Here is a 26,588-nt window from a genome sequence, read left to right on the forward strand (position 1 = left end):
GAGGCGCATCATATTAACTGCAGTCTGCTGAGGCAATTCCCCTACTATCTAAGGAGGACCTCTTTCAAGTTGAGAACGGGGGCACATAGCAGCAAACCCAGGGTGGGGGTCTGGAGCCCTCAGCCAACCACGTTGTACCAAACCTATGATGTCATCAGAGGAGGAGACTGGTGATTGTTTCGGCCTGTATGGTGATAAACTACTAAGCAAGAAAGCAAAACGTACCAGACAACGCGTGGACGCCGGTGAACCACGTAACAGTTATAGTTCGATACCAAATTTCAGTTCGCGTCCGTCATTCTTATCGGGAGGTTTATACGGTGCAATTTTTTCATCAACACAACAACAGCATTTCGGTTTATTCGCGCCGGGTTTTGCACCGGCTAAAATGCTCAACGAGCTATTAGGCCGACAAGTGAAGCAAGCTACTGATGCAAATAATTGTAGTCCGGACAATATGATGACAATGGACCAAGCCTCGGCCGATGTGCCGATTAAATTTGAGTGTAATACACCAGTGATACGACGTGGTTTAGATGATAGTGCACCAGATAGTACGGAATTAGCTGCTCATCATATGTTACGTGATATTTTACAAGGACGAAAACATGAGTTGATGGCACTCGAACACGAATTACGTAATAATAATAGTACTGAAAATAATAATACATTACCAAATAATAATAATAATAATAATACAAATAACAATAACAATAATAACAATAATAATAATAATAATAACAATAATAATAATAACAATAATAACAACGAGATAATAAAAAGTGAAGAAGCTGAAGCAGCGGTAGCAATGCAAGAGTGTTTAGCTGAAGCGGGTGTTGGTAGTCAACAACAAGCGGAACTAATGGAAGAAGCGTTAACAGGTATGGAAAGTAAATCATTGCCATCACCTAAGACAGATCAAGAACCAGCATCACCAGCACGACCTGAAGATGCAAAACGTGCGCGTGTAGAAAATATTGTATCAGGAATGCGTGCATCACCCGTACCCCAGCAAATAACACACACACCTGTAGTGAATGGTTGTAAAAAAAGAAAATTATATCAACCCCAACAGCATGATGCTGGTTTAGGAATTTCATCATTATCAATCATTGACGATGATGATGACGACGAACCAGAACCATTAAGACAGAAACGTGTTGAAAAAGATGCATTGAAATCACAATTACGAACAATGCAAGAACAATTAGCTGAAATGCAACAAAAATATGTGCAATTGTGTACTAGAATGGAACAAGAAAGTGAAAGTCAAGAAGTGGAAGAAGTGACTAGTGATATTGAACAGGATGTGGCCGATCAAAAACCATTTAGAAGTCCGACAGTATCACCACAGCCGCCTACGATAGTACGTGAACAACAACCGTGTAATGTTGTTGTGACACCTACGGGACCACCTCCAACGGGTCCACCACAAATGTTATCTCAAGTTAGTAAAATGATGCAATCAGCAGTGAAAATGCATCCAAGTGTTGTAGGACCACCACCACAACATATGATGCATGCTGCGGGACCATTTAATGGAATATCCAGTTTGATGCATAGTGAAAATGGGCCAGGTCCACATCCTGGTTTAAGTAATGCTGCTGCAATGTATTTAGGTGTAAGTCATAAATTTTTTCTTGAACAAGAAGCGAGGCTAGCTAAAGAAGCAGCCGAACGACAACATCATATACAACAACAACAAGAACAGCAAGCACAGCAAGCGCAACAGGCACAACAACAAGCTGTTGCGGCAGCGGCTGCAGCTGCAGCAGCCGCAGCGGTTGCAGCACAACAATCGCAAACACCTCAATTACCTACACAATCACAAACAAGCCAAATTAATCAACAACAGCAACAGCAACAACAGCAACAACAACAGCAACAACAACAGCAGCAAACACAGCAACAAACGACACCTACTCATCAATCGCAGCCACTGCAACAACCATCGACACCGCAACAACAACAGCAACAATCACTACCGCAACAGCAACCAAAAGAATTATCCGAACGATTACAAATGTTACGACAACCAACGATTACGGGATCTGAATTGGAAGGTTTAGCGGATGTATTAAAAACAGAAATCACAGCATCATTAACAAATTTAATTGATACAATAGTGAGTAGGTTTGTGCATCAACGACGTTTTCTTGGAAACAAACTAAATGAAGCAGCAGCTGCAGAACAATTAAATAAGGATTTATTGTTGGCGTCTCAATTACTGGATAGAAAATCACCACGTATAAAGGTATCGTCTTCATCAAATCCAATACAATCTTCATCACAACCTCCACCCCAACCGCCATCACAAGGTCCTTCATCATCACAACCGAGTCCTCAGGGTTTACCACCAATGAGTATATCAAGTCCTATGCCCCCACGAATGAATGGTGCTTCATTTCCTCAACAAATGTCTTCAATGAAATTACAGCATATGGCAGCACAAGTTTCGGGAAACGCGGGAAATGGGCCAATGTCCGAGCATGTCCGATTTCAAGCGCCAAAACCACCACCAGGAATGAATTCAGTGGCAGCAGCAGCACTGTATGGATTGGGTCCCCAACACAATCCATTTTGCATGCCGCCAGATGGAAGAGAAAATCCTGAACAAAATGAGGCGCTCAGTTTAGTCGTTGCACCAAAGAAGAAGAGACATAAAGTTACAGATACAAGAATAACACCCAGAACAGTTAGTAGGATATTGGCCCAGGATGGTTTAGGTTTAGGATCACCATCAGGTGTATCAGTAGAAGGTTCAAGGGGACCCAATGAATGTTCATCACCACGACCATATCACCCACCGCCACCAATGTTGCCAGTTTCACTGCCAACATCAGTAGCGATACCAAATCCAGGTTTACATGAATCACAAGTATTTTCACCGTACAGTCCTTTTTTCACGGGACCTGGGGGGCACCACCATGGGCACCATCACATCGTGCCCGGACCAGCAGGATCATCACCACCACGGCTGGGCAAACTCGAGAGGGACTCCCCACCATTACCACATCCACCAACGCTTCTACATCCAGCACTTTTGGCTGCGGCACAACACGGAGCTTCACCTGATTATAGTGGCCACATGAGGTCTTCGTCAGGCGGTCTAAATATGACAGATTCAGTAGATCCAAATAGTGATTGTAATTCAGCGGACATCAGCTACGATGGAATTCAGCCTACAATATCCTTTTCAATGCAATATAAAAACAAATTACATGATTACAGTGACTACAAAACAAGATATTTTTTGTGCGATGATTCTTCTATAATATCCTTTACAATACTTTATTACACATGAAAACAATCATATTTTTATTTAAATAAACATACATACCCAGCTAATCTTTCATTTACCTGATAGCTGAAGTTCAATTCAATTTGAAATCAATACAATTTTATTACAATAATAATAATAAAAAAAAGCAGTTCTTAGTCACTGTAAGGTTTCTATTTCTTTTACTTTTGATACTATATTTAATCTCTGAGGTTAAATAGTATTCTTAATCTAACACCAGCATTTATAGAGGCCGTACAAATATTTTGATATCAGATTAGAAACAATATAGTTCGTATTTTTTAATTTTAATAATAAGATCAAATTATTTTTATTACAGAATGTTACAAAATTGTGGTTCAAAACTTGACGAAGCTGATCAAATTTTATCAAAAAGAGAAACTAAAGTTTATATGAACATTGAAATGAAAAGTTTTATCTTTTAAATATACAACTCGTGATCAAAAATGCATTTTATGTTTTTTTCTCAAAAAATAGAAAGTAATGCAAATTTGTTCAATAGATACTTATTTCTCGATAAAATTTCTCAATATATTTCATTTAAACATTTATTTCTCATTTGATAATTTTTTTCAGTTTCTAAAGCTTGAAACATTATTTGGTAATATTTTGATTAGAAAATCTCTTTTTGAAGCAATTTTTTTTCAAGTATGTACGAAATGTTTATATAACTTCGAGATTTCATAATTATTTAACGCTATCATGACAAATTTTTTTGGAAATTTATCCTTAACTACAGTGTAATCGTCAACTCTAACTCCAATGCACCTTCGAAAAGCCAAATTGATGTTCTTCTGGGTGCGATATCCAAGTTCAGCAGTACTCAAGATGTATTTTCCAGATATCAAATTCAACAAGAATAATACAGCCCAACTAGTCAAGTGGTTCTCAAACTTTCGGTAAGTGATTTTTAAAAATTATTTTTCTTTTTCTTTTTCGGTGAACAAATATATTTTTTTTCACGGTATCTAATGGGTAGAGAACATTTCACTTAGTCTAAATTAAATTTGCAAAAAATTTCTAGATCAAATACAACCAGAATTAATTATAATTTGAAACATTTTTAATTTAAAACTTGGTTCATTTCGAAAAAAGATTTTGTGATATTTTGTGAAAATATATACACTTACTTGCGCTCCCACCATATAACCAAATAATCGAAAAGTAATTCCTAATTTGTTGAACTGTCTTTTATTTAGATTCGGTCAAGCTTTTTAGGTAACTACAAGACATTTAAAAATTTTAATGTGGTTTTATTAGAGAAATAATGAAAATTCAACGGGGTTTTGATGGCAAAATAATAAAATCTTAAGCTAGAATCATGAGTTTGCTCTATTATTCATAAATCAATATTTTTATCAGAAAATGATGGATACCATTGATTTTTAAACAGATTTTCATCTCGTTTCCTCATATAACAATATTATTTCACCTACATTATGTGTCACAACTGTGATAAACTTTATTTTAAAAAAAATTTCAAAAATTTAATTTGCAATGTTTTTTTCTGTTCTGTTATTTTTGTCTACAATATATAATATTATTTGCTGTTATGCTTTGTTTTTTTCTAAAGTCAATTAGGGTATTTTTTTTTTTCATGATGACAGGGTTAACTTTTAACCAACTTTTATGTAACAATATAACAACAAGTTAGCATCCATAGCTTCGGGTAACATTGCTTATTGTGTATAGTTAGTTTTTTGTCTTTAGCTATGCTACAAATATACATACACAGGATAGGCTACCTATATGCATATTATGATGCAACCATGTACAAACGTTGTACTTTTTAAGGGCAAGTTTTGTTCAAACAAAATACAAAAAAAAATATATAAATAAACAAACGCAAAATTAGTAAATAAAAAATGTAAAATTTTTTTGTTTGAGTGCATAAAATACGCACTGACAAAAGTTTCGTTCCATTTTTTTTTTCGAATAATAAGGAAGTTGGGGAAATAAATTGTATTCATTTCGTAAGATCCTGGTCGGTATGTACATAAATTTTTGAGATATCTTATATATTATTTCTTTATCAAAACCCATGGTTCACCCGTCATTTTAAAGCTTATCGTGCCTACTAATGACGAAAAAATAATAGTTTAAAAAAATTTAAATATGCCTACTTTTGAAGTCATTTATTTATTTAAATAATCGGGCAACCCTTAATTTTTTAGTATTGATTTAGACTTAATCCAACTTCATATTTAAAAAAAATCGAGCTTTTTCTCCAAAATTGCCCTGGCGTTCGTACATCCTTAAAGATATATCGAAATATGTAATGAGCATTAACTTGTTTAATGAAAAGTAACCTGAAATTGAAAATTCTAAGTCAATAATTAAGAATCTACGTTAAAAAAAAAAAAAGATTTTCCCCTAAAACATCTTAACAAAGAGCATGCATGTAATGAAACAAAACAGAGATACAAAAAAAAAAGTTGATTCTAATGCCATCTTTCTCCAGTACATAATTCTAACAAGTAATAATTTTGCATGAACAAAAAAACGACTAAATAAAATCCTATTGAAATAATCTTAAACATATCCGACGAATGGGAAATATAAAAAAGTGTAGAGACAAAGCTAATGAAAAACAAAGTGAAATATATATGGCAAGTGTATACTTTTGTAAGAGACAATAAATAACTTAATAATGATAAAAATGGCAAAGCCTTTCACTAATTAGAGTCAAGACCATAATTAAGTTATTTTTAATTAAGTGACGCGCAATAATTCAGCACTGAGTAATATATTTATTAAATAATAAATATTATATATACGTTTTTTAAAAGTATTTATATATGTAGGTATTTTTTCTCATTCATCTTATTCGCATTTAATACAAGCGTCGCTCAATAGTACAGTTATATTAATAATTCTAGGGTATTTAAAACATAGGAGGAACAATCAATTAGGGTCCGTAGTACTTTATTGTAGAATTTTAAACTATTTATCGCCTTTTTTATTAGCGAGAACCTTCATAAAAGATGACAAAGAATGGAATCTTTTCGTAAATATATGTTCGATTGCATCAATGTGTATTGGTTCAAAATATCATTGGCCACATTAAATTAGATAGTGATCATGATATTCAAAAACCAAAACAAAAACATCGATAGAAAACAAAACTAAAAAATCTATTTCGACAATTTCTTAGTAAAATGTTTTAAACCTGGATTATTTTAAGAAGACTCAAGAAGTTTTTGAAACAATCCTCCTTCTTAAAAGCCAAAGAAAGTGTAATTAGTAATGTTGGTCTTAACCATCTGTCACAGACTCTTGATATAAAATGTAATATATAAAAACCCTAAAATAAGAACTTCGAATCACATACAGCTTAGTTGAAAAGTTAGTAGAGATATATTACTAAAAATATTGCATTTCTTAAAATGATTCCTTGACAATTATTACAATCAATAATCATGTTTTAATTTAAAATCGGGATATGTTTAAATATCCTGATAAAATAAGTGATTGCAGAGTATTTATGTCAAGAAATAAAATATTAACAAAAATCAACAAAGTCAGGAAAAGGAGGTGTGTTGTATATGCATGATCTCGCCACGACGGCGCTGCATGACGTTGTAGGAAGCCGGTCAGTTAATGCTCATTTCCGGTCAGACTGATAGTTATTTCACCTGATGTTGATGACGACCTCCAGACCTCTCCCCTGTATTTAACATTACCCATTTACATATACAAAACATACATAGCATATATGTTTATATACTTTTCAATTCCCTTTTAATAAACATATATCGTTTTATGATGTATCTAAACCTGTACAGGATGTTTCAGTAGTGTATGTTAATATTTAAAAAGATGATAGGCTATATAAAGAATTTTCAAATTTTTTTTGGTATAAATGCTATTCTTTAAAGATCCTTGATTTCAAGATACAGTTCTTTTAAATTTTGTTAATTTCTGATTTAAATTTTTTCAATTGGCATATTTGAACTTTGAATACTTCTTCTTCCCAGAATTGGAACATTATATATTTTCATACTATCATTTTCTTAAATATTATTAACCGTCTATCCTGAAACACGTTACACATCGTTTTATCTACCTATATTTTCTATTTTAAATGGTTATCCTTTTCATCAAATTCATCAATGAATGTTTGTATGTGAATTCATCTTTTATTCATGCTAATAACTTGAAAAATAAAAAAATATATTTAAAAAAAAAAAAAAAAAAAAACATTATCTATTTGAAATGGCATGGGCCATTTTATAATATTACTTTACCATTCATCAGAGAACTTTTTATTTATCATATGAAGGAATTGAACGCTTGAACCTATGTGCAGTGTGATTACTCCAGAATGTATGTTTTTCAATTAGAAATGATTAAGTTTATTAGGTTTGCAAGACTTATCTTACACGAATCGAATACGTTTCGCAAAGATTGATATTTCCTGAAATTAAATAGAGATTAAAGATTCAAAGCCTATAAAAATCATTATTTTATACTTCCAAAAAATTCATATCGATTCTCTGTACAGTTTATGAGAAATTAACTATCAAAGTCAGTGTTTTTACCCAAAAAAAGTTTTTCAATTCTTTATGCACAATTCTTAATTTTGGTGTTAAAATTGATTAAATTTTTTTTAAATGATTTTAATAATTAAATTATCTCAAACCATATAGAGAATCGACTTGAATTTTATACAGAAGGCACTCATTAATTAACATACAAAAATTCCAATTTTTGCTTTGGTTTCGATACGCCTTAACGCCTTTTGGTTATGATTTTTTTGAACCCTATCCAACAAAGTTTCCAGAGCTTAAAGTATTTTATTAATCGTCAATGCCGTTTTCATTCACGGCTTAAAGAATAATTCCGAAGATTTTATTACATTTTCTGCCCGATATCAAGATGTTATTGCACATTTTTACGTAATAAAAATATAAAATGTTTATAATAGTTTAAATATGAAGATAGTTTATGCATTTTATGGTTGCATACACGTATATATATGGTGTACACCTTTACCTATAGATATAATCAATTAGTTATTGACAATAATTAATGAAGGAGGCGATGACTAGGTAATTACTCGCTGTTAATTAATTACTAATCCAATTAACGTAAAGGGCAACACTATATGTATATATGTAGGGTATATGTAAACCTCTACGAGTAGGTCTACCTAATAATATGACCAGTTTCTCTATATATGTTTATGTATTAGAGATAGTCTATGTCTATGAGGTAGATGTAGGTATAAGGTTTGACCAACAAATATATAGATAATGCACCTCAACTATCTAAGCCTCTAAATAGATATCATAGTTAGCATGTATATTATATAATGTAAGTAATTTCATGTCTATGTTTATTTATATATTATTCAACCACTGAATTTCAATATATGTGGTTACCTTCCAATCTGTGATTTATTTACCTTAGTAAAAGTACGGTGTTTACCAAAAAATTGTAGCGGATTTTTTATTTAAGGAGTTTCTATACATAAAAGAATTTTCATTACATTATTATTGGCTGTCATAATTAATGAATACTTAATACGTCATCTGATTAAATTTTAAGCCAATTCTCTGTACGAGAAATTAGGTATTTATTAAAAACAGTCGTTTTTAAAGGCTTGTATACATACTTTTTTATACCATGTATATATGTTATATAAGTTTAGTCGCAAGTTTATAACTACAGCTTAAAAATATTGATGATACGGACAAAATTTCGTTATAGGTGTTCATAAAATCACCTAAATAGGCCATTTGCGGATGCCTAGTCGTCTGTGGAAACGATAAGTCAAAAACGAAAACTATTGTGTTAGTACTGTTCACGAGCATGCAATTCGACATCTAATATAGACATCTTTCTTATACACATTGCTTAATGTGCATGTACTCTCAATGATTTCAAAGAACACACGATAGGTATAGATTAATTACATTCATTACAATTGATACATTTTATTCTTATACGTCCCGGAAAAGTGGTTTTAATAGTATTTACACTTTATGTAGGTGCAATCAAATTTCACCTTCAATTCGTTACGTTATCCAAATTAATTAGATCGGAGTCAATAAAATCAAGTATGAAATAATGTATAGTACTTGTAGTTTTTTCTAATATTTGTTTATTCAAACGAAAAATAAATATTATTCAAGACAAAAAAACAAAATTATTTATTTATTTAAAAAGAAATTCTCAATAATATCCGCCTACTTACCTAAGTATTGTTTTATTATTGTACCTTAATGATTTTTTAGTTTAATATTTAGTTTAAATGTGTATTGATTCATGCATATAAGACATATAATTACTTAGAAAAAAAATTAATGATACCTTTTTTTTTATTAAAAGGGTGGTTTATTTCACTCCTTGATTGAAAATGTTTAATATTGTTTGTTAAATGTCTTTTTTTTTTTAAGATTATTATCTATTTAAATTATAGAGTTTAAAGACATTTCTATTTTAATGGCACGTATTAATTTTCTATTTTCCTTCCAAAAACACCCTTTCTACAACAGTGTTATTTACTTCCAAAACACAAACATTTTTTGATGAAAAAGTCAAAAGTATAATCACCTTTTAAGTTTGGCTAAAATTATTAAATATATATTTCAAAACCTGTGATGTACAAGAGTCAAACTAAATTTGTATTATTTAAGAATCATATCGATCAAACTAAAGCCATCCAATTATTTGATATAATGAAATTATTTTGGAAACTTGCATTAAAAAAAAATACGTATATGTTTAATACATTTATCTGCGCTCCCGCCAAAATGTAGATTAACTTTTACATTCAGCATACAACAACTAGTTTTTTACTTTAAAATGATCTCAATAATTTTATATTTAAAGTTCTTTTTATTCAAAGTATAAATTCAGCTACGGATTGATTATTTTCTTTTAAAAATAGGTTGAAAATATCATTAGTAATCATTTTATTTTTTAGTTTCCGAAGAATAGGTATTTTTATATAAATAAATGTTAAATATAATCCAATTTAATAAAAAATTTTTGTTTTCAATGAAAATATAATACTTTTCTATTAAATATTATAGATTGATAAAACAATAATATTGTATATTATATAATTCTTAGAGTAGTTTTAAAATGTGGCGAGGCCATAATAACTGTAATGTGGGTAATTTAAATATATGCTTAGGTATATAGAGAAACTATTAATCTTTCCTTTTAAAATCATAATATACAAATATATAATTTTAAAACAAAAACTTTTAAACAAAAAATATTACTAATTTCAAACAAAATTTAATATTTTTCAAATATATATAAAGAAAACGTATTTAATTAATTAATTTTTTTTTATTTTATTGCAATCAAATATTTCCTGACGCTTCCACCATTTTAAACAATAAAAATTAAAGTAAGTTCATTGCACAATTTAACCTGACTGGTTTACAAACCTCCTTGTTCGTTTGCAGTCGATTAAAAATCGTTTTGTAGTTAAATATCAACTTCAAACCACTTAAAATTTTCAATAACCTACGATATTTACTAACTTAGTTCCTAAAAAAAGCTCATGTAATTTTTATAAATTTCTTTTTATAATATTTTTGATTACACCAACAATTTCACTGACAATGAACATCCGATGTTTGATATCCGGATATTTTAAAATATAGTTGTGTTGTTTATCTCAGGGGAATTCGTGATTCGTTCGTATTAACCTCCAGGATTAATATTTAAAAACGAGAACATACTTTAATCACTAGTTTTAATAAACGAAATATGAAGAAACGTACGGAGCCCATTTTTATATACTATTGATTTTTCAACAAGTTTCATTTCATATGCCTTGCTTTTATTACTGAACATAGGCATCAATTCATTAAAATAATTTTTTTTTTTTAACTAAAGGTATATTTTTTATATGTGTTTGTTTTTCAAGCCAAATGATTTTTGTGTGTACTAAACATACTAATTATATTCTAAATCATTATATACTTTTTTATGTAATTTTATAAAATAGGTATTGCTTTTTTTAGCAGGGGTGAATTAGTTAATATTTCATTTGTACGTTGCTCAGATAATTTCAAAAACTCAAGTTTCTTGAAAGTACCAAATCTTTCTGGACTATGTCCACTCGCAATACATCTTCACCACACCGCGCTTCTCAGTTAATGTATCTATTCTACCCGCCCCATCCATAGATATTTCATTTCAAAGAAATTTAATTCGTAAATATACGTTTAATATTTCTTTGACCTACCGTCACCTCTAGTTTTTTATTAAAAAAGCTATTCGTATCTCAAAAGATACTACACTTGTCTGAGAGGGCTTAGCAAAAATATTTGCAATCTTAAAAAATTCATAGCCTTGAAATGAAATCAAACAGACATCAGTTAATTATTAATGAAGTTTGATGTATTTCATTGTACAAAAACGAAACGTTATCGAAAAAGTACTATATTCGGAAAAATCCTAAGCAATAAATTCTTTGATTATAAACCCCACTTTTGAGCATTTGCCTGAAGCATTAATAATAAAAACAAAATCAAATAATTGGTCTTGATCGATAATTTTTTACGATTTCTTAAATGGCAAGCATTAAAATATGTTACGCATATTAAAGCAAATTTATTTAAAAAAAAAAGGTGATTAAACGAAGCAGATGTTTTTCTTTTTGTTTCAAACCATGATAACTATAACTTGTTATTGAATATTTATTGCTTATCTCTAGACGTTTAGAACACAGTAAAGTCAAGTAGGTAACGAATACTATATTAAATTATTACTCTAGAAAGTCACCTCATAATAATTATAATTAGTATATTACGATGCGGGCAGAATGAACTGAAATAAGTCAGGTCGACGACGTATATTTACCAAAAAATTAACATAATTATCAAATGGTTATTCCCTTTACAAAACGACAAGCAGAATAAGTGGAATAAATTATTTATTTAACCTCTATATTCTAAAATTAACTTACCAAACTCATATCTACGTACGCAATTTTGGTGCAAGAGGTAGTGACATCAACACCTCGTTTTAGTAACGCCATCGAACGAAGAAATGATAATATAACATGAATAATGATAAATGGTTTGTTTCTCAGCTAGCTTTCGCTATAGTATAACGCAAATTTCCATAGAAACCGATTGACTCACAACTTCGACGGAGGATAATACGCCACTATCATTTATTTATTTAAAAAATATAACTATTTTTTATTAATAATTGTTAATTTTTTTTTAAATTACTTGAATATACTAGATGAATTATTCTTTCATTTATATATGAATTTGTGAATTATTTTTGATATTTACCAATAAACTGCTTATACCGAAAATTAAAGAAGGAAATCTTGTAAGAACTAATGTCTCGGCTTCTAATTGATTCACCTAAGTTTTGAGAATGTATTTCGTTGTACTAAAAAACACTAGCATTCTATTTCGTTACATGGAGGTAGTGTATATTGTTTTAATATAGAATAACAAAGTATTTGAATTTGTTATCGCTATAAATATAATTACTAATTAATAAAACTTATGTATTTAGGCCTTTTTTTTTAATAATACAACTTGTTATAAATAATTGATATATATGTAAATTTTAACTTACACTACCTGTTTTGAAACAATAATTTTTAATCAAGTTTTTGATTTTAAAAACGCATTTCTAAAAATCAAGTTCTAGAATAAAAATTTATTTAAAATCATTTATAGAAAAAAAAAAAAAAAATTCTAACGGTTTTTCTTAAGAAAGAAACGGTTACTTACTTGTATTTATGTGACCTAAGAAGATTGTTAAGGGTAAACTAAACAATAATTCACAAGACCCCAACCAGGTGTAAAGAAATATATAACCAACTTTTTATATTATAAAAAAAAAAAAATCAAGCTGCTAAGAATGAACCTGTATACTTTTTTCACATGATAAACAAAGATAAATTTATTGTATTGTATTTGACCCTCTTTATTTCTTGATATTTTCTTATATATGGAAGCGACACGCGTCTTTAATAACGTCTTTAAGAAAGTCGTTGAATTCTTTACCGTTTATTTTGTAACGAGAGGTGGAGCATTATGAATTTGTCGGTTATAACTTTTGTTGACTTAATAAACTTACTTCTAAGTCAGTATTTTTTTTTTTTTTTTTAATAAAAGATGTCAATTCTTCCTTTTAAAAGTACTTAAATTCTTTTATTTGAATATTTTGGGTAGGTAAGTTTAAGGTCTTTTAGTAACGGAATTTTAGTTACAAAAATCACGTAAATTTTTTCAGAATCATTGTCGAAAAGATGACAGATCTTTCAAACCCACAGTTTGTAGTTTTTGTTCTTAAAATAAAACATTTTATATAATTTCTTCATCATAAGCCAGGTCTAAAATAAATTTTCAAACACAGATATTTTATACTTTCCTAACGAATTTCCTCATTTTTATGTAATCTATTCTTATTTTTTAAGTTTGGTATTTTTGGTATGACAATCTGTATAAGCAAAAGATACGTTTTGGATTTAAAATCATTTTCGCTTTCGCTTATATTTTAATTTATTTAGGTACAAAGAAAATTGCAAGATGCGGGATGTGTTTGCATGATTGCATGGGGATGTGTTTACTGACATAACTGCTCCATAATTTATTTACCTTCAAATACCTAAAAATGTAAGCTTTTCGATAATATACCAAAGAGTTTTAGATTTTCATCGACACTTTGACTAAAGAATTGATTTGTTTACAATTTTAAAAAATATGTTATTGAAATTTGAATACAATACAAATTCATTAGTGATGATTAATTCGATTGACCAAATGTCCAAAAATATTATCTTACAAAACAAATAGAACAAGGAAATAGTTAAAATCTGATTTTATCTAAAGGGATAGTCAAATTATCGAATCTTGTTTTTATTTTTTGATGGATGATAGATAGAAATATATAATATACCTAACTAAAAATACTGTGTAGTATTTACTATATATTACACCCTTTTAAAAATATATAGGCTTTTTATTATAATGTTTACAGAGAAACCTTTATACCCAATATATAAACGTATAAGAATCACTATATACGAACAGATGTTCAAAACTTAACGTAGAAATTCATAGTGTACACTAAAACTTACTGTGAACAGTACCATATAATATGGTTTATCCACGAAAAAAAAACCGTTAAACTTCAAAATCCATTCTTATGTCATTATTATAGGGGAATCAATGTATTCTTATTGTACTCGTATAGGGGAAATCTGTCTATAATAATAATAAGAGGGGCGATTATTTTTATTTAAGTCTTTTGTTAGTTTCTCTTATAACAAAAATAGATACAACGCTTTACGTACGTACGTACTGCCAAAAACTATAAAATACAACAAACTTTTGTATTGTTGTACCGAAATTTAAATTAGATTTTATGTCCCCAAAAATAAGTAAAATATCGATTGGAATCAATAATTTTTTTATGTGTAATTTGGTTTTTATATATTATCACATACAGTTTTTACAAAAATTAATGCCTGTTTGCAAAAAGATATATATTTTTTGCAAATATAAGCACAAAGCCAGTTATTAATTTTTTAGTCGATCTAAATAATCAGACTGGAAGATTGATAGTTTAGGCAGATTTGGTCGTCTTTATTGCTCGCTTCTGCCTTGGAGGAGGCTGAAACGTATTTAATATCGATATCCTCTTTGATACTTTGGAGGTACAAAAACTTGACAAGTACTTAATTCAGAAAACTTCCATATTTCCATAAAAAATAAAATTATTTAATTCTTTTGTCGCTAAGTTTCATCACATTCAAAAACTATGGCAGAGATGATGAATGGAACATCAATTTTTTATGAAAACTTTAGTAGAACTGTCTTTTTATCATTATCCTTTGGTTTCTTTTCTTTTATGATTTTCGGTAGTGTCTTTTTCTAGTTGAAAATGAGTCAGTCGCGTAGATATGATACAGCATGATAATATGAAAATGATTTTAAGTTATTTATCGCATTTATTTTTTAGTTTACATTTTGTTTTTTATATTATCACTGTAATTAAAATTCAAATATTGTTTTCTACGGAAAGATACATATTAATTAAGTATTTTAAAATCCCACACAAATAACTTAAATCATAAAGTGTAAATTTTAGTACCTACTACTATGCTAAATAATAATTTTATTTCATTTAATATTTTAATAAATAATATACTTAACCTATTAAAATTATAAAGTCTATTCATTAAATACAACAACTGGCAATCCATAGAAAATATATAGAAATATGAACACATACTCTATCAATTCTAGAAAGATCATAAATAATTTATTTTGCAATAATAATAAATTCATGTTCAATACCTATCTTTTTAGGAAAATTACGTTCTTATCTTTCTTCTTAACAATATAAAAAGTAGTACCTTGTTATATCGAACAACATTCACTCATAAAAAGTACATTAAACGAGTTACAACATGCAGTGTTCTTATTTATCAATCATATTATATATCTAGCATAGGTAGGTGGCAATAAGAGAGAAGTGCTTTAATTTTCAAATACAGAATTTGTACCGAATAAATCGAAAATAATTAAATCGTAATAATTAGTTTCATATTTTGCACTGCTTCGTTTAAAAATGCATTTATGAAGACGTCTGGCACATAAGTTTTCTTTCGATCCATTCAATAAATTTCTGTTTTTGGATGTCATTTATATAATCCTCATGTTATTTATTTGTTTTTTTTACATTCTATTTCTGTTTAATCAACAAATCAGTCATTTGTTAAATACAAATATATTATGAAGAATTTTCAAGGCATAAAATACGATCGTGATTTTTAATTACCACTCTTAATGTCACTTGGTATGCATTTCAAGTATGTGTGTGTCTGTTTGCTTCTATTTGCGCTACAATGCCTTGAATATTGTGTACTAGATATGTGAGAGAGCTATATGGAGCTTCACATATGAGTTACACGTCATATTTATATAGCTCAACAACAGCAAGCACAATATTGTTAAGTTGATACTTACATGAATACCTATATATCTATTATGAATTATTATTATCATTACGAGATGGAAATCTCGTTGAAAAATCAATGGAACTTCTTCTAAGATTAATCGTAAACATAAAAATCAAATGTAATCGAAAAAAATTTTTATAAAAACAATATTTCCAATAAACAATCTTGGTATAAGGCTCCTCTGATCGTGAATAGTTGTTTGTCAGCAATCTCAGAAATGGCTCCAACGATTTTCATAAAAATTGGTAAGCAGAGCTTTTTGGGACGAAAAATCGATCTAGCTTGGTTTCATTTTTAGAAAATGCCGTGTTTTCAGGTAAAACTGAAAAACGTGACACGATTGTTACACGATTAGTATGCAGTGGGTTTTTGGGACGAAAAATTGACCTAGATTTTCATGACTTTTAGTATACAGTGGATTTCGGGGGCCATAAATCAATCTAGCTTGGTTTCATTTGAAATAAATAACGAGCAAAGCTCGGTCATCCAGGTACTTTTTGTCCTTAAACTCAGTAACTCCAAACTCCAACTAAAAACATAATGTTCGTTAAACATAAGATAGAATATGTCGGATATTCAGGATACATTATTAGGGATATGTTATATCAATTTTAAGGTAAAAAAAATATTATTATTCTCTAGTAGGTATTTCTACTACCTACTTATTATCATCCTACAGGAATATAGGTATAAATCTGAATAATATTCACATATTATCGAACTGCATCTTAAAATAAACCAACGTTGCATTATTTTTTTTCAATTTAGTTTTTCATTTTTGTTTCTTTCACTAAGCTTTTCTAAACAAAACATTTCGTAAGCATTTTGTTTTTATTATTCAGAAATATTTTTAATATTTCCATTGATAATCTTTAATAAAACAAATTATATAACTATCTACTCTATAGTTGTGACAGTGAGTTAAATCTTGAAAATGAGATCGAATAATTGAATTTATTAATGATTAATCTCTTATCAAATATTATTCCAGCGTTTAAGTAAGTTTTTTAACGTTTTTGTAGCATATTTTAAGACAACTTTGACTAGAAAAAATGATGATTCAAAAAAGGAATAATTGTCAATATAGATGTATTTTATTTCGAAGAAAAGATGCGTTTTATTTATGTCTGTTGTGTATTATTATATTGTTTTCACCATACATTATTGCAATTGTTGTTTTATTTCAGTGTTTTAATATTTTTTTTCCATCGTTTATTTTAAATATTCTTTCAATGGCATGCATACACATATGTTAGAGCATTAAGCATTGATGATCATCTCATAAACAATAACAAAATAAACAATGAAAATTGATGAATTTACATTTCATATTATTCATTATATTGTTGTTGTTGCCTAGAAAATCCTATGGGTGGTATATGTTGTATAATCTGAGTTCTATATTTGTATTACCTTACCTGCAAGAAAAAAACATAAGCCCATCATTTATTTTTTTACCTTATTTTTTAAATTAGGCGATATATTAAGCAAAACATGATTTTTAATCTTAACAAAATTTAAAAAGCCCCCGACAAATGCGATTTATTTTTTGTAAACCTATTTTTGGAAACTTAACTATAAAATGTCCTCAATCAAGTCGGTTCGACCGTTTAAGGGCTACGATGTCACTGAGAAACACACGGGCGCATATATAAACACTTTAAACTTAAAGAGCTATCATTTTTTGGGACAAATTTTTGGAAATATTTTAATTGAAATTGAAATATTTGAGTTGACTTTGTTCTTTTGAATTATTGTTTTAATTTCCATAGTATTTATTTATATGTTAAAATTATATGTCATGCCTTTTCCAAACTGAATCGATTTTGAAGATCATTGCCAATTTTTTTCCGTTCACAGACGGACGGACAGTCGGAAATGGACTAATTAGGTAATTATATGAACACCTATGCCAAAATTTTGTTCGTAGCATCAATATTTTTAATCGTTACAAACTTGGGACTAAACTTAATACACCTTGATATATATTAAATATATACATGGTATAAAAATAAAACAATTCGTTCTTTTTATGTGACACTCGGTACTTTAGGGCTAAAAAAATTTTTTTAATATTGCATTTCTATGTATGCTCATATGTATGTAAAAATACAACACAATAAGACCAAGTTAACTTATTACTCTCCTCAATATAATAAACAGTTACAATATCAACATTGTTAAGTAGTTACTATATATCATAAAATCAGGATCATCATATTATCCATCCATACAACGAGGTAATTTCTGTTGATATAGAGATTCCTGGAATGGTGTGAGTGTGTGTATGTGTGTGTGGGTGTTAAAGGGTGATATACACATCTAGTCCATATATGTGAGATGATATGCAACTGCTTACTATACCATCATATATGTATATGATTATTATGTTCGGATTCTATCATATGTGAGGAATAGGCAGAGTAGAATGATTATCTTTTGATGCAAGACCAGCAGAATGATATGTAAAAACTATAAACAGTAGAACCTCAATACTGCGACCTCCTTGAAGGACAAAAATTCGAATCATTAAGCATTGATATGTAATTTTTCATGAGGAATGTAGGTTGTTTGATTTTTCTCAACATCCTTAATTTAGGCCTTCTGAATATAGCTCTATGATGATCAAACTCGTATTAGGGGAAAATTGTCTATAATGATCCCTCAGGGTAAAATGATCCCTTGTTGTTTTAAGTAAAACATTAAAGCATTCTAGTATATTTATCGATAGATGGTTTCCGCGCGATCAAATTAATCGTTCAACAAAGACTTATGGTGATGTATAAGCTAATTTGTGTTTCGTAGCAAAAATATTAATATTACTGCTTATGATTTATGGTAAGACAAATTTCAACGTAAAATTTTTTTATTTGTACTAGTTTTTGCCGACTGGCTGTTTTTACTCTTGGCTTTTGTTGACTTTTAATAATATTATAACACATTTTCATAGGCGTATAATAAAGTTTAAGGTCAGTTTTTATGACGAAATTCAAATCTGTCTTTACGGGTAAAATGATCCCTTTTATATAGGCTGAAATGATCCCTATTTTGGGTGTAAAATTATAATAGATAAAATGATCCCCCATCATGTAACGGGTCTTGAATGTGTTGAATTAGATGAATTTACCAGTGATTTTTGTTTTCATACTAATCGTTGATGCAATGTAAAAGAACAGTTAATATTTTATGTGAACTGTTTGATAAAAAATGCAATGGGATCATTTTACCCATTAAACGTTACAAGGTTGGTCAAAACGATCCCCTTTTGAGAAATATTAAATAGTTCTAAAAATTTGAATCAACCTGAAACGTTATATGGTACGAATATCCTTAAGTATATTTTCAACATAGGAAGATCTAGAAATAGGTAGGATTCATCGTAATAAAAATACTAGGCATTAGTAGAGAGTATTATACATAGGTAGATGATATAGGTATACTTCACAATTTCGAAAAGGCAAACGAGTAAAAAAAAAAATAACTGCATATTATGATTAGTAGGATCACATATACACACACATATCCACACATGGAGATGTTATATATATATATATATAGTAATGTTGTTGCACAAATCTTCACGAACCACTGATTCTAGTACTAGATTTTTTAGTACCAATTCTGTCCTCATATTCACACATAATATTTCACAGTAACAAAGATAACATATAAAAAATATATATTTATAATATGACTCTTACCATCCTCATTTTTATACTATGTATATATGAAATATACATAGTATATTAAGTTTAGTCCAAAGTTTGTAACGCTTAAAAATATTGATGCTATGAAAAAAATTTTGGTATAGATGTTCATAGAATCATTTAATTAGTCTATTTTCGGATATCCGTCCGTCCGTCTGTGAACACGATAACTCAAAAACGAAAAAAGGTGATATCAAGCTGAAATTTTTACAGGACGTAAAAAGTGAAGTCGAGTTCGTAAATGAGCAACATAGGTCAATTGATTTTTGGACCCATCTTGTAAACCGTTAGAGATGGACTAAAAGTTTAAATATAAAAAATGTTTCTTATCAAACAATAAACAACTTTAATTTGAAATATTTTTTTGTAAACATCACTGTTTACTCACGAGGGCACAGATTGGATGCAAATTTTATAGTCTGTATTAATCAGTAATGTATGTGTGACATGTATATATGTGTAACGTGAGAGTGTTATCAACACTGTCTATACATGGTATTTTAACAATTAACTCAGTCAATTGTTTATTTTCACTTGTTCAGTTTTATTTCGCTTCAATAGAAAAGATGTATGTACAAAAAAAAAAACACACATATAATGTTGTTTTTTTTTTTAAACCATATTTTTCAATGTAGTGGTTTTGTTTCATACTAATCAAAAACTTTTTTTTTAGTAAGGGTTTTTTATTTCTAGTATTCATATATGTTTTTTTTTCTTGTTTTTTTTTGTGTTCTTATTAACTACTATAAGGTATTCATCCAGGTTTTATTAGTATTCATATATAGAATGATTTGAGACAAATAGATAATGGGAATTTTATTCGTATTTCGTAATTCACATATGAAGGAATCACGATATATCCCATACATATGTAGATAACGGTAGATACCTATAATTCTATAAAAACAAGGTTTAGCTAAAGATCGGAAAGGGTATTATTTAAATATCACTGAATTAAAAATTTATTTGTCTAAGATAATTGAAATTTTAACAACTGATATTTTAAAATACAGTCTTGATCTTTCTCATCACTGAAAGCAATATATATTAATGGATAGAAACATATCTTATACTAGCAGTCTCTGCCACGCGTTGCTGTGGCTAAGGTTCTTGTTATATAACATTGTAGTCAATTATTCAAGGGGAACACTAGGTGGACATCAGTCATGAAGACCGTAACACGTGGCCGGCTAACACAAAAAATTGAAAAACCAAGAACAATTGAATTTTTCTGTATTTCGTTTATTACAAAATATTTAGATTATACCTTAGCCTCAGCAACACGTGGTGGTTATGCTATTAATTTGTAACTTATATGAAACGTTTGTATTTTTAACATAGCGACATCTATTGAAAACTTACTCAATTCAGTCAACAGATATCGCCATCTGCTAGAATCGTTTGGAGTTAACAGATAATAGTGACTGTCAAATAATAGACAAATAATTTTCAATAAAATAGATGCAAGCTATCCTACATTTCAAGTTGGATCAAATTGCAAACGGTGTAATAATCAAATTTAAAATCGGTTCAGTAGTTTATGAATCCATAGCGGACAAAATAACGTGACACGTAATTTTTATACATAAAGATAATAATTAATATACCACTTCTCTTTCTTCATCTAACATTTTCCATATTTATTTATTTTGGAAGATTATAAACACTTCTTCGCTTCCATTGTCTTCATTATATAAAAAATAAAAAAATAAAACAAACAAAAATGTTCTTGTTCTATATACTGGAATACATTTGATTATTGTTCTTTCGATACACAAGGCCATCATCGTATAAGGGAAACAACACCTTTTTCTTCTCAGAAAATATCTGAGAACGATATCAATTCAAAAAAAAACGAAACCCTAAGTGAAAAACATAAAAGATTTTATAATTATCATCTCTCACATATTTATTTATAAGTAGAGTAAATAATTTAAAAAATAAAAAATATATTAAAACGATGAGAAAATAAAAATGACACCATTATACTTACATATAATAAATAAGAGTAAGATAAATATATATATAAATGAAAAGTGTCCATTTCTACTAAAACAATACATTACAAAAACGTATTGTTTATATAACAAAAACATGTATATTATAAACATTAAACATGTATAGTATATACATATCGTGTCAAAATCTTATATGTTACAACATTATTATTCTTATTATTATCATGTGACACATGAAGCGTTAATATTGTTCTATACTACGTTTTACACAAGCATTATATTATTGTAATGCACACGGTATTGTTCTTTTCATTCTCATCTCAGACGTGTAGCATGTTTGTTATATCTTATAATATTTAAAATAAAGATTTTCTCATTTACAACATAGAATAAACTCACAATATAACAGCCAGCAATGTCAAGAAAAACCAGATTAAGAGAAGACTTAATTTTTTATATTTCTTGTCTTAGGCTCCCAGAAAGGTTGCGTTTACTGTGGTTACTGGTACTCACCAACATAGGCGTCCTTTCGGAAAGGCACGTGTCCCTCCAATAATTTTTGAATTTTCTGAAAACATAATGAAATGGAGGTAATTTATTTACTTCTTTACTATTCTGGATTTCTTTAAACACGTAATAAAAAAATGGAAATAACTTATTTACTACATATTGTGTGAAATTTTACATATTCGTTAACATGATAAAAAAACGTCTTAAAATATCTAACACCACAAAACAAATTGCATACACATTCAAATGAATCATGTTCTTTCTACAAATTAAATGGATACAAAATATATAGAGCCTTTACAATTACTAACTTTAGGAACTCTCAAGATACCATCGAAAAACTTTGAAAGTCTATTTTTAAAATATGATTTAAGTACAATTCTTCCATGCATACTACATTTTTTCGAGATTAGTCTTTCCTGGCCAATTACCACAGCAACGACTGAAAGGTCATTTTCGCCACTCAAACGTCTAAAAACTTATCTAAGGAGTAACATGGGTAAGGGTAGGCTAGCAAGGTTGGGTTTGATGGCCATTGAAAGAAAAAAGACAGCTGAGCTGATGTCAGATGTAGGAATGCATGTTAGAAGAATTGATTTACATTAAGATGGGCAAATTTTTTATTATTTATAAAATAGAATAGAAATATTTATAAAATGGAATAGAAGTTCGATTCTCTTTAACTCAGAAGAATATTTTAAAAGTTTCTACATTTGAACTTTATGTTAACTAGGAGGAGAGATATCGGTAAATTTTAATGATGTTGCCTGGAAAAAAATTATAAAAAATTTTCTTTCAATAAAATTGTATAAACAAAATGATAAAATATGTGTATTTGCTTAAACTTCATTTTCAATTGACATAGAAAATAAAAGAGTTTAGAGTAAAAATATAAAACAAATATTAAAGATTTGAAAAACATTAATTGATGTTCATTACATGAAACAATATCGGTAGAGCATTTATCAATCCTAGTAGGTTAAAGGTATAGTAGCGAGACGTTTATTTTTTCATATGAATCAAGAAAACTTTTATGTTCTTAAGTTATGGTATCTACTTCCATATTTCTTGTCTTGTTGTGGATCTAAAAAATAATATACATAATAAGTATTTTAAGTCGAAGAAGTTTATTAGTTATTTTAAGTTGAAGTCACCCATTGTTATAACTTTATTGTGTGCCATAAACTTTGTTGGGTGTCTCTTTATCCAAGTCCGCCTTGCTTATAGAGGAAGAAGCGAGACGGGTATACGACTCTTCTACCTATTTCAGTTTCTCAAATAGTAATGAGATAGGTAAAAAAAAATGTTGTCTCTCTGTCTTACTCGTATTTTTAGATGTCACTGCTTAGGTTATCACTGTCTCGTATGTTAGTTACAGAAGTCTGAGGGACTCCTCTAAGCCATGTTTGCCCATGCCTGCTTAAGGTGATAGTTTTTGGACAACATACCTATTTTAATTTATTAAAAAAAATGTGTAAAAGAACGTAGGTATTGAAAAGCAAACTCACATTTGTAAATAATATTAGGAATAAAACATCACAGATTCGTGTGATATATTTAATAATAATTTTTTTATTTATTTTTATATTATATTACTTTTTCTTGTGTATCAGTGTAAAAACTTTATTTCATTTTATAAATAAATAAATATATATAAAAAAAATAAAAAGGTTAATAATTAAATAGTATGATGCGATACCTGAAAAGTATAATATAACGATGTAGGCGCATATAGCTCACAGTCAACCATTGAAATAAAGTATAAGTCTATGTATGAGATATCAAAACTCTGTAACTTTATCATATAAAAAAACAACATCTCTCTCTTAATTAACTATTTGATAATTAGACTCGAGCAATTAGCGGTGTCGTCGGTATTTATTCAGAGACATGGCCGCCACACAACACAACTATCTCTCTACATATTTTTAAATGAACAACTCACTTTTTCACTAACATATAATATAAAAGAAAAAGTTTATTTTCCATTCTATATGTATTCAAAACAAAAAAACAAGCTAGTAACTTTAAAAAGTGTAAAATCTCCTACTCATTATCATAACTAGATAATATTTATTCCATTTTAAGGTAAAACGATCACTTTATCTTATAACGATCTCTATACTGATAAATATGTTAATGATAGATAAATATGTTCGTAACCAAAAGTGCAGAATAAAATTTGTAAAAAAAAGGACAATTTGTACCTACACAATCAGTGCTTCATGTTATAATTTGCTTACAAATACGCTGTATGTTGTAATTGAACCAAAATTTTCATGTCGTTAGTTAATATATGTATTAATTTATTACGTATTTCGATGCTGATAATTTTAGATCAGTTTTTACTTAATTTTCAATATAAATATCATGTTCTTACAACCTTAAAAAATATTTTTTATTTTTAATATGTAACCTAAATATTCTTTGAAAATGTTACACATATCAAAAGAACAAAAACCACGACATCAAACGCAGCTTCATAGAAAACCTATGCTTTTGCAATTAAAATCAAATTTAGACATAAGCAGGCTTTACAAAATAAGGTTCAGTTTACTAAAAAACAAGGTAATAAATCGCTACGCTAAGGATTAAAAAAAGCGAAAATGACTATGATTTTAGATAAATGTTTTGTATTTAGTGCTTTCTACCCATTAAGCTACCGAAACCATCTGTTTTGTCAGTTAATTTGTTCGCTCGAAAATATAAAATTTGATTTTTATTAATTATATTATTTTTTTGTTACAGAGAATTCTACTATATCCAAATGGAAAAATATGCACGACAAGCAGTTAGTGAAGGTGTTAAAAATGCTGAAGATCTACATGTTGGAGCAGATTCAGAAATTTATCGAGTTTTAAATCTTCATTACAACCGCAATAACCACATCGAGGTATGGGGTCCTCAGGTGCGCATACTCGCGAATCACACTCACCAAATTACATTACACAGCTTCTTTTTTCTTGTTTTTTAATTTCCTTAAAAATCCAATGTTGCTTTCTCATTTTTTTTTCACCAATTAGTGGTAATTCATAGCATTTAGTGATGTTTGGTTTATTTTTTCATGTAATTCTTACATCACTGAATAATTAAAAATTATACTTTTAATTAAAATCGTTACATAATACTAAACACTATATTACAAATGTATATAAAAAGCGCACATTTGATTTTTTGTAACAACTACAGTGAAATTGTTTGTAGTTGCAAGAAGTCGCTTAAAAATCAAATTTTTCCGTTTTTTTTGCACAAAGAATCATGTCTAAACGTTTAGATGTAAAATTTTTTAGAAACTGAATTTGTAAATTTTGTAACAACCTCCAATTTTTGCTAGGTTTAACCAATCTATCACTTAGGTATGACATCAAGAAAATCGAGATTCTTTAAATATTCTACCGCTGTCACTATACACAATTTTTACTGTACACACCTTTTTTTCTTTTAATTTTTTTCATTTTATTTTTAATTTTCTTTATTTTTTCATGGTGTTGTGATTTTTGCCACCTTTTATTTTCATTTTATGTTTATTTCATTATTTTTTTCATAATTTACACAACAACATTACAAACACTAATTGATAAATTTTATTACAGGTTCCATCAAATTTTCGGTTTGTTGTTGAACAAACATTACGAGAATTTTTCAAAGCAATTCAAGGAGGAAAAGACTCCGAACAATCATGGAAAAAATCAATATACAAAATAATATCGAGACTCGATGATCCAGTTCCAGAATATTTCAAATCACCAAATTTTCTGGAACAACTTGAATAAAACTTAGAAGATATTGAAGATACGGAACTTGTGTGTGATTAACAAATTTAAAAAGAAAAAAAACTGATATTTAAAAAACAATTTATTAATCGGGCATACAGTTCATGTGACCAAAAAATATTTTTAAAATAAAAAATCTTCAATATTTAAACAAACAAACAAAACTAATCTCCAGGCTAAATATGTGTTAATGTAACTAAAACAAAAACTAACAAGATTTTAAAATCTGCGTGAAATATTATATTTATTAGTTTTCGAATTATTAAAGACATTAAATCAATTTTAAAAAACAAATTTTAAATATGGAACAATCGCTGATTCTTGTAAACTGTGCGATATGATGAACTATTAAAAAAAAAACAAAATTAAAAACAA

General features: G+C 28.6%; 1 protein-coding gene across 4 annotated transcripts; it reads left to right on the plus strand.

Moving 5' to 3' along the window:
• LOC123292425 (homeobox protein prospero-like) lies at positions 1-26,562 on the plus strand. Of its 4 annotated transcripts, XM_044873078.1 has the most exons (5): positions 1-2,254; positions 2,438-3,274; positions 4,046-4,200; positions 25,189-25,348; positions 26,034-26,562. In XM_044873078.1, exons 1-5 carry the CDS (start codon positions 146-148, stop codon positions 26,211-26,213), a joined length of 3,441 nt encoding a protein of 1,146 aa, XP_044729013.1. In that variant the 5' UTR covers positions 1-145; the 3' UTR covers positions 26,214-26,562. The 4 variants fall into 4 exon arrangements, with proteins under 4 accessions (XP_044729013.1, XP_044729010.1, XP_044729011.1 ...); XM_044873075.1 differs by having other exon boundaries at positions 1-3,274; XM_044873076.1 differs by having other exon boundaries at positions 1-3,274; positions 25,189-25,333.
• The last annotated feature ends 26 nt before the right edge of the window (positions 26,563-26,588 follow it).

Source organism: Chrysoperla carnea, chromosome 2 (assembly GCF_905475395.1).
Source record: "Chrysoperla carnea chromosome 2, inChrCarn1.1, whole genome shotgun sequence".
Lineage (NCBI taxonomy): Eukaryota > Metazoa > Arthropoda > Insecta > Neuroptera > Chrysopidae > Chrysoperla > Chrysoperla carnea.

What these genes read in the sequence shown, in the direction of transcription:
- LOC123292425 (XM_044873075.1), top strand. Translation starts at nt 146, where the DNA reads ATGATGTCATCAGAGGAGGAGACTGGTGATTGTTTCGGCCTGTATGGT. An exon ending in TGTGCGATGATTCTTCTATA is followed by an intron (nt 3,275 to 4,045) that starts ATATCCTTTACA and finishes ACTACAGTGTAA; the next exon opens with TCGTCAACTCTAACTCCAAT. An exon ending in AAGTGGTTCTCAAACTTTCG is followed by an intron (nt 4,201 to 25,188) that starts GTAAGTGATTTT and finishes TTTTTGTTACAG; the next exon opens with AGAATTCTACTATATCCAAA.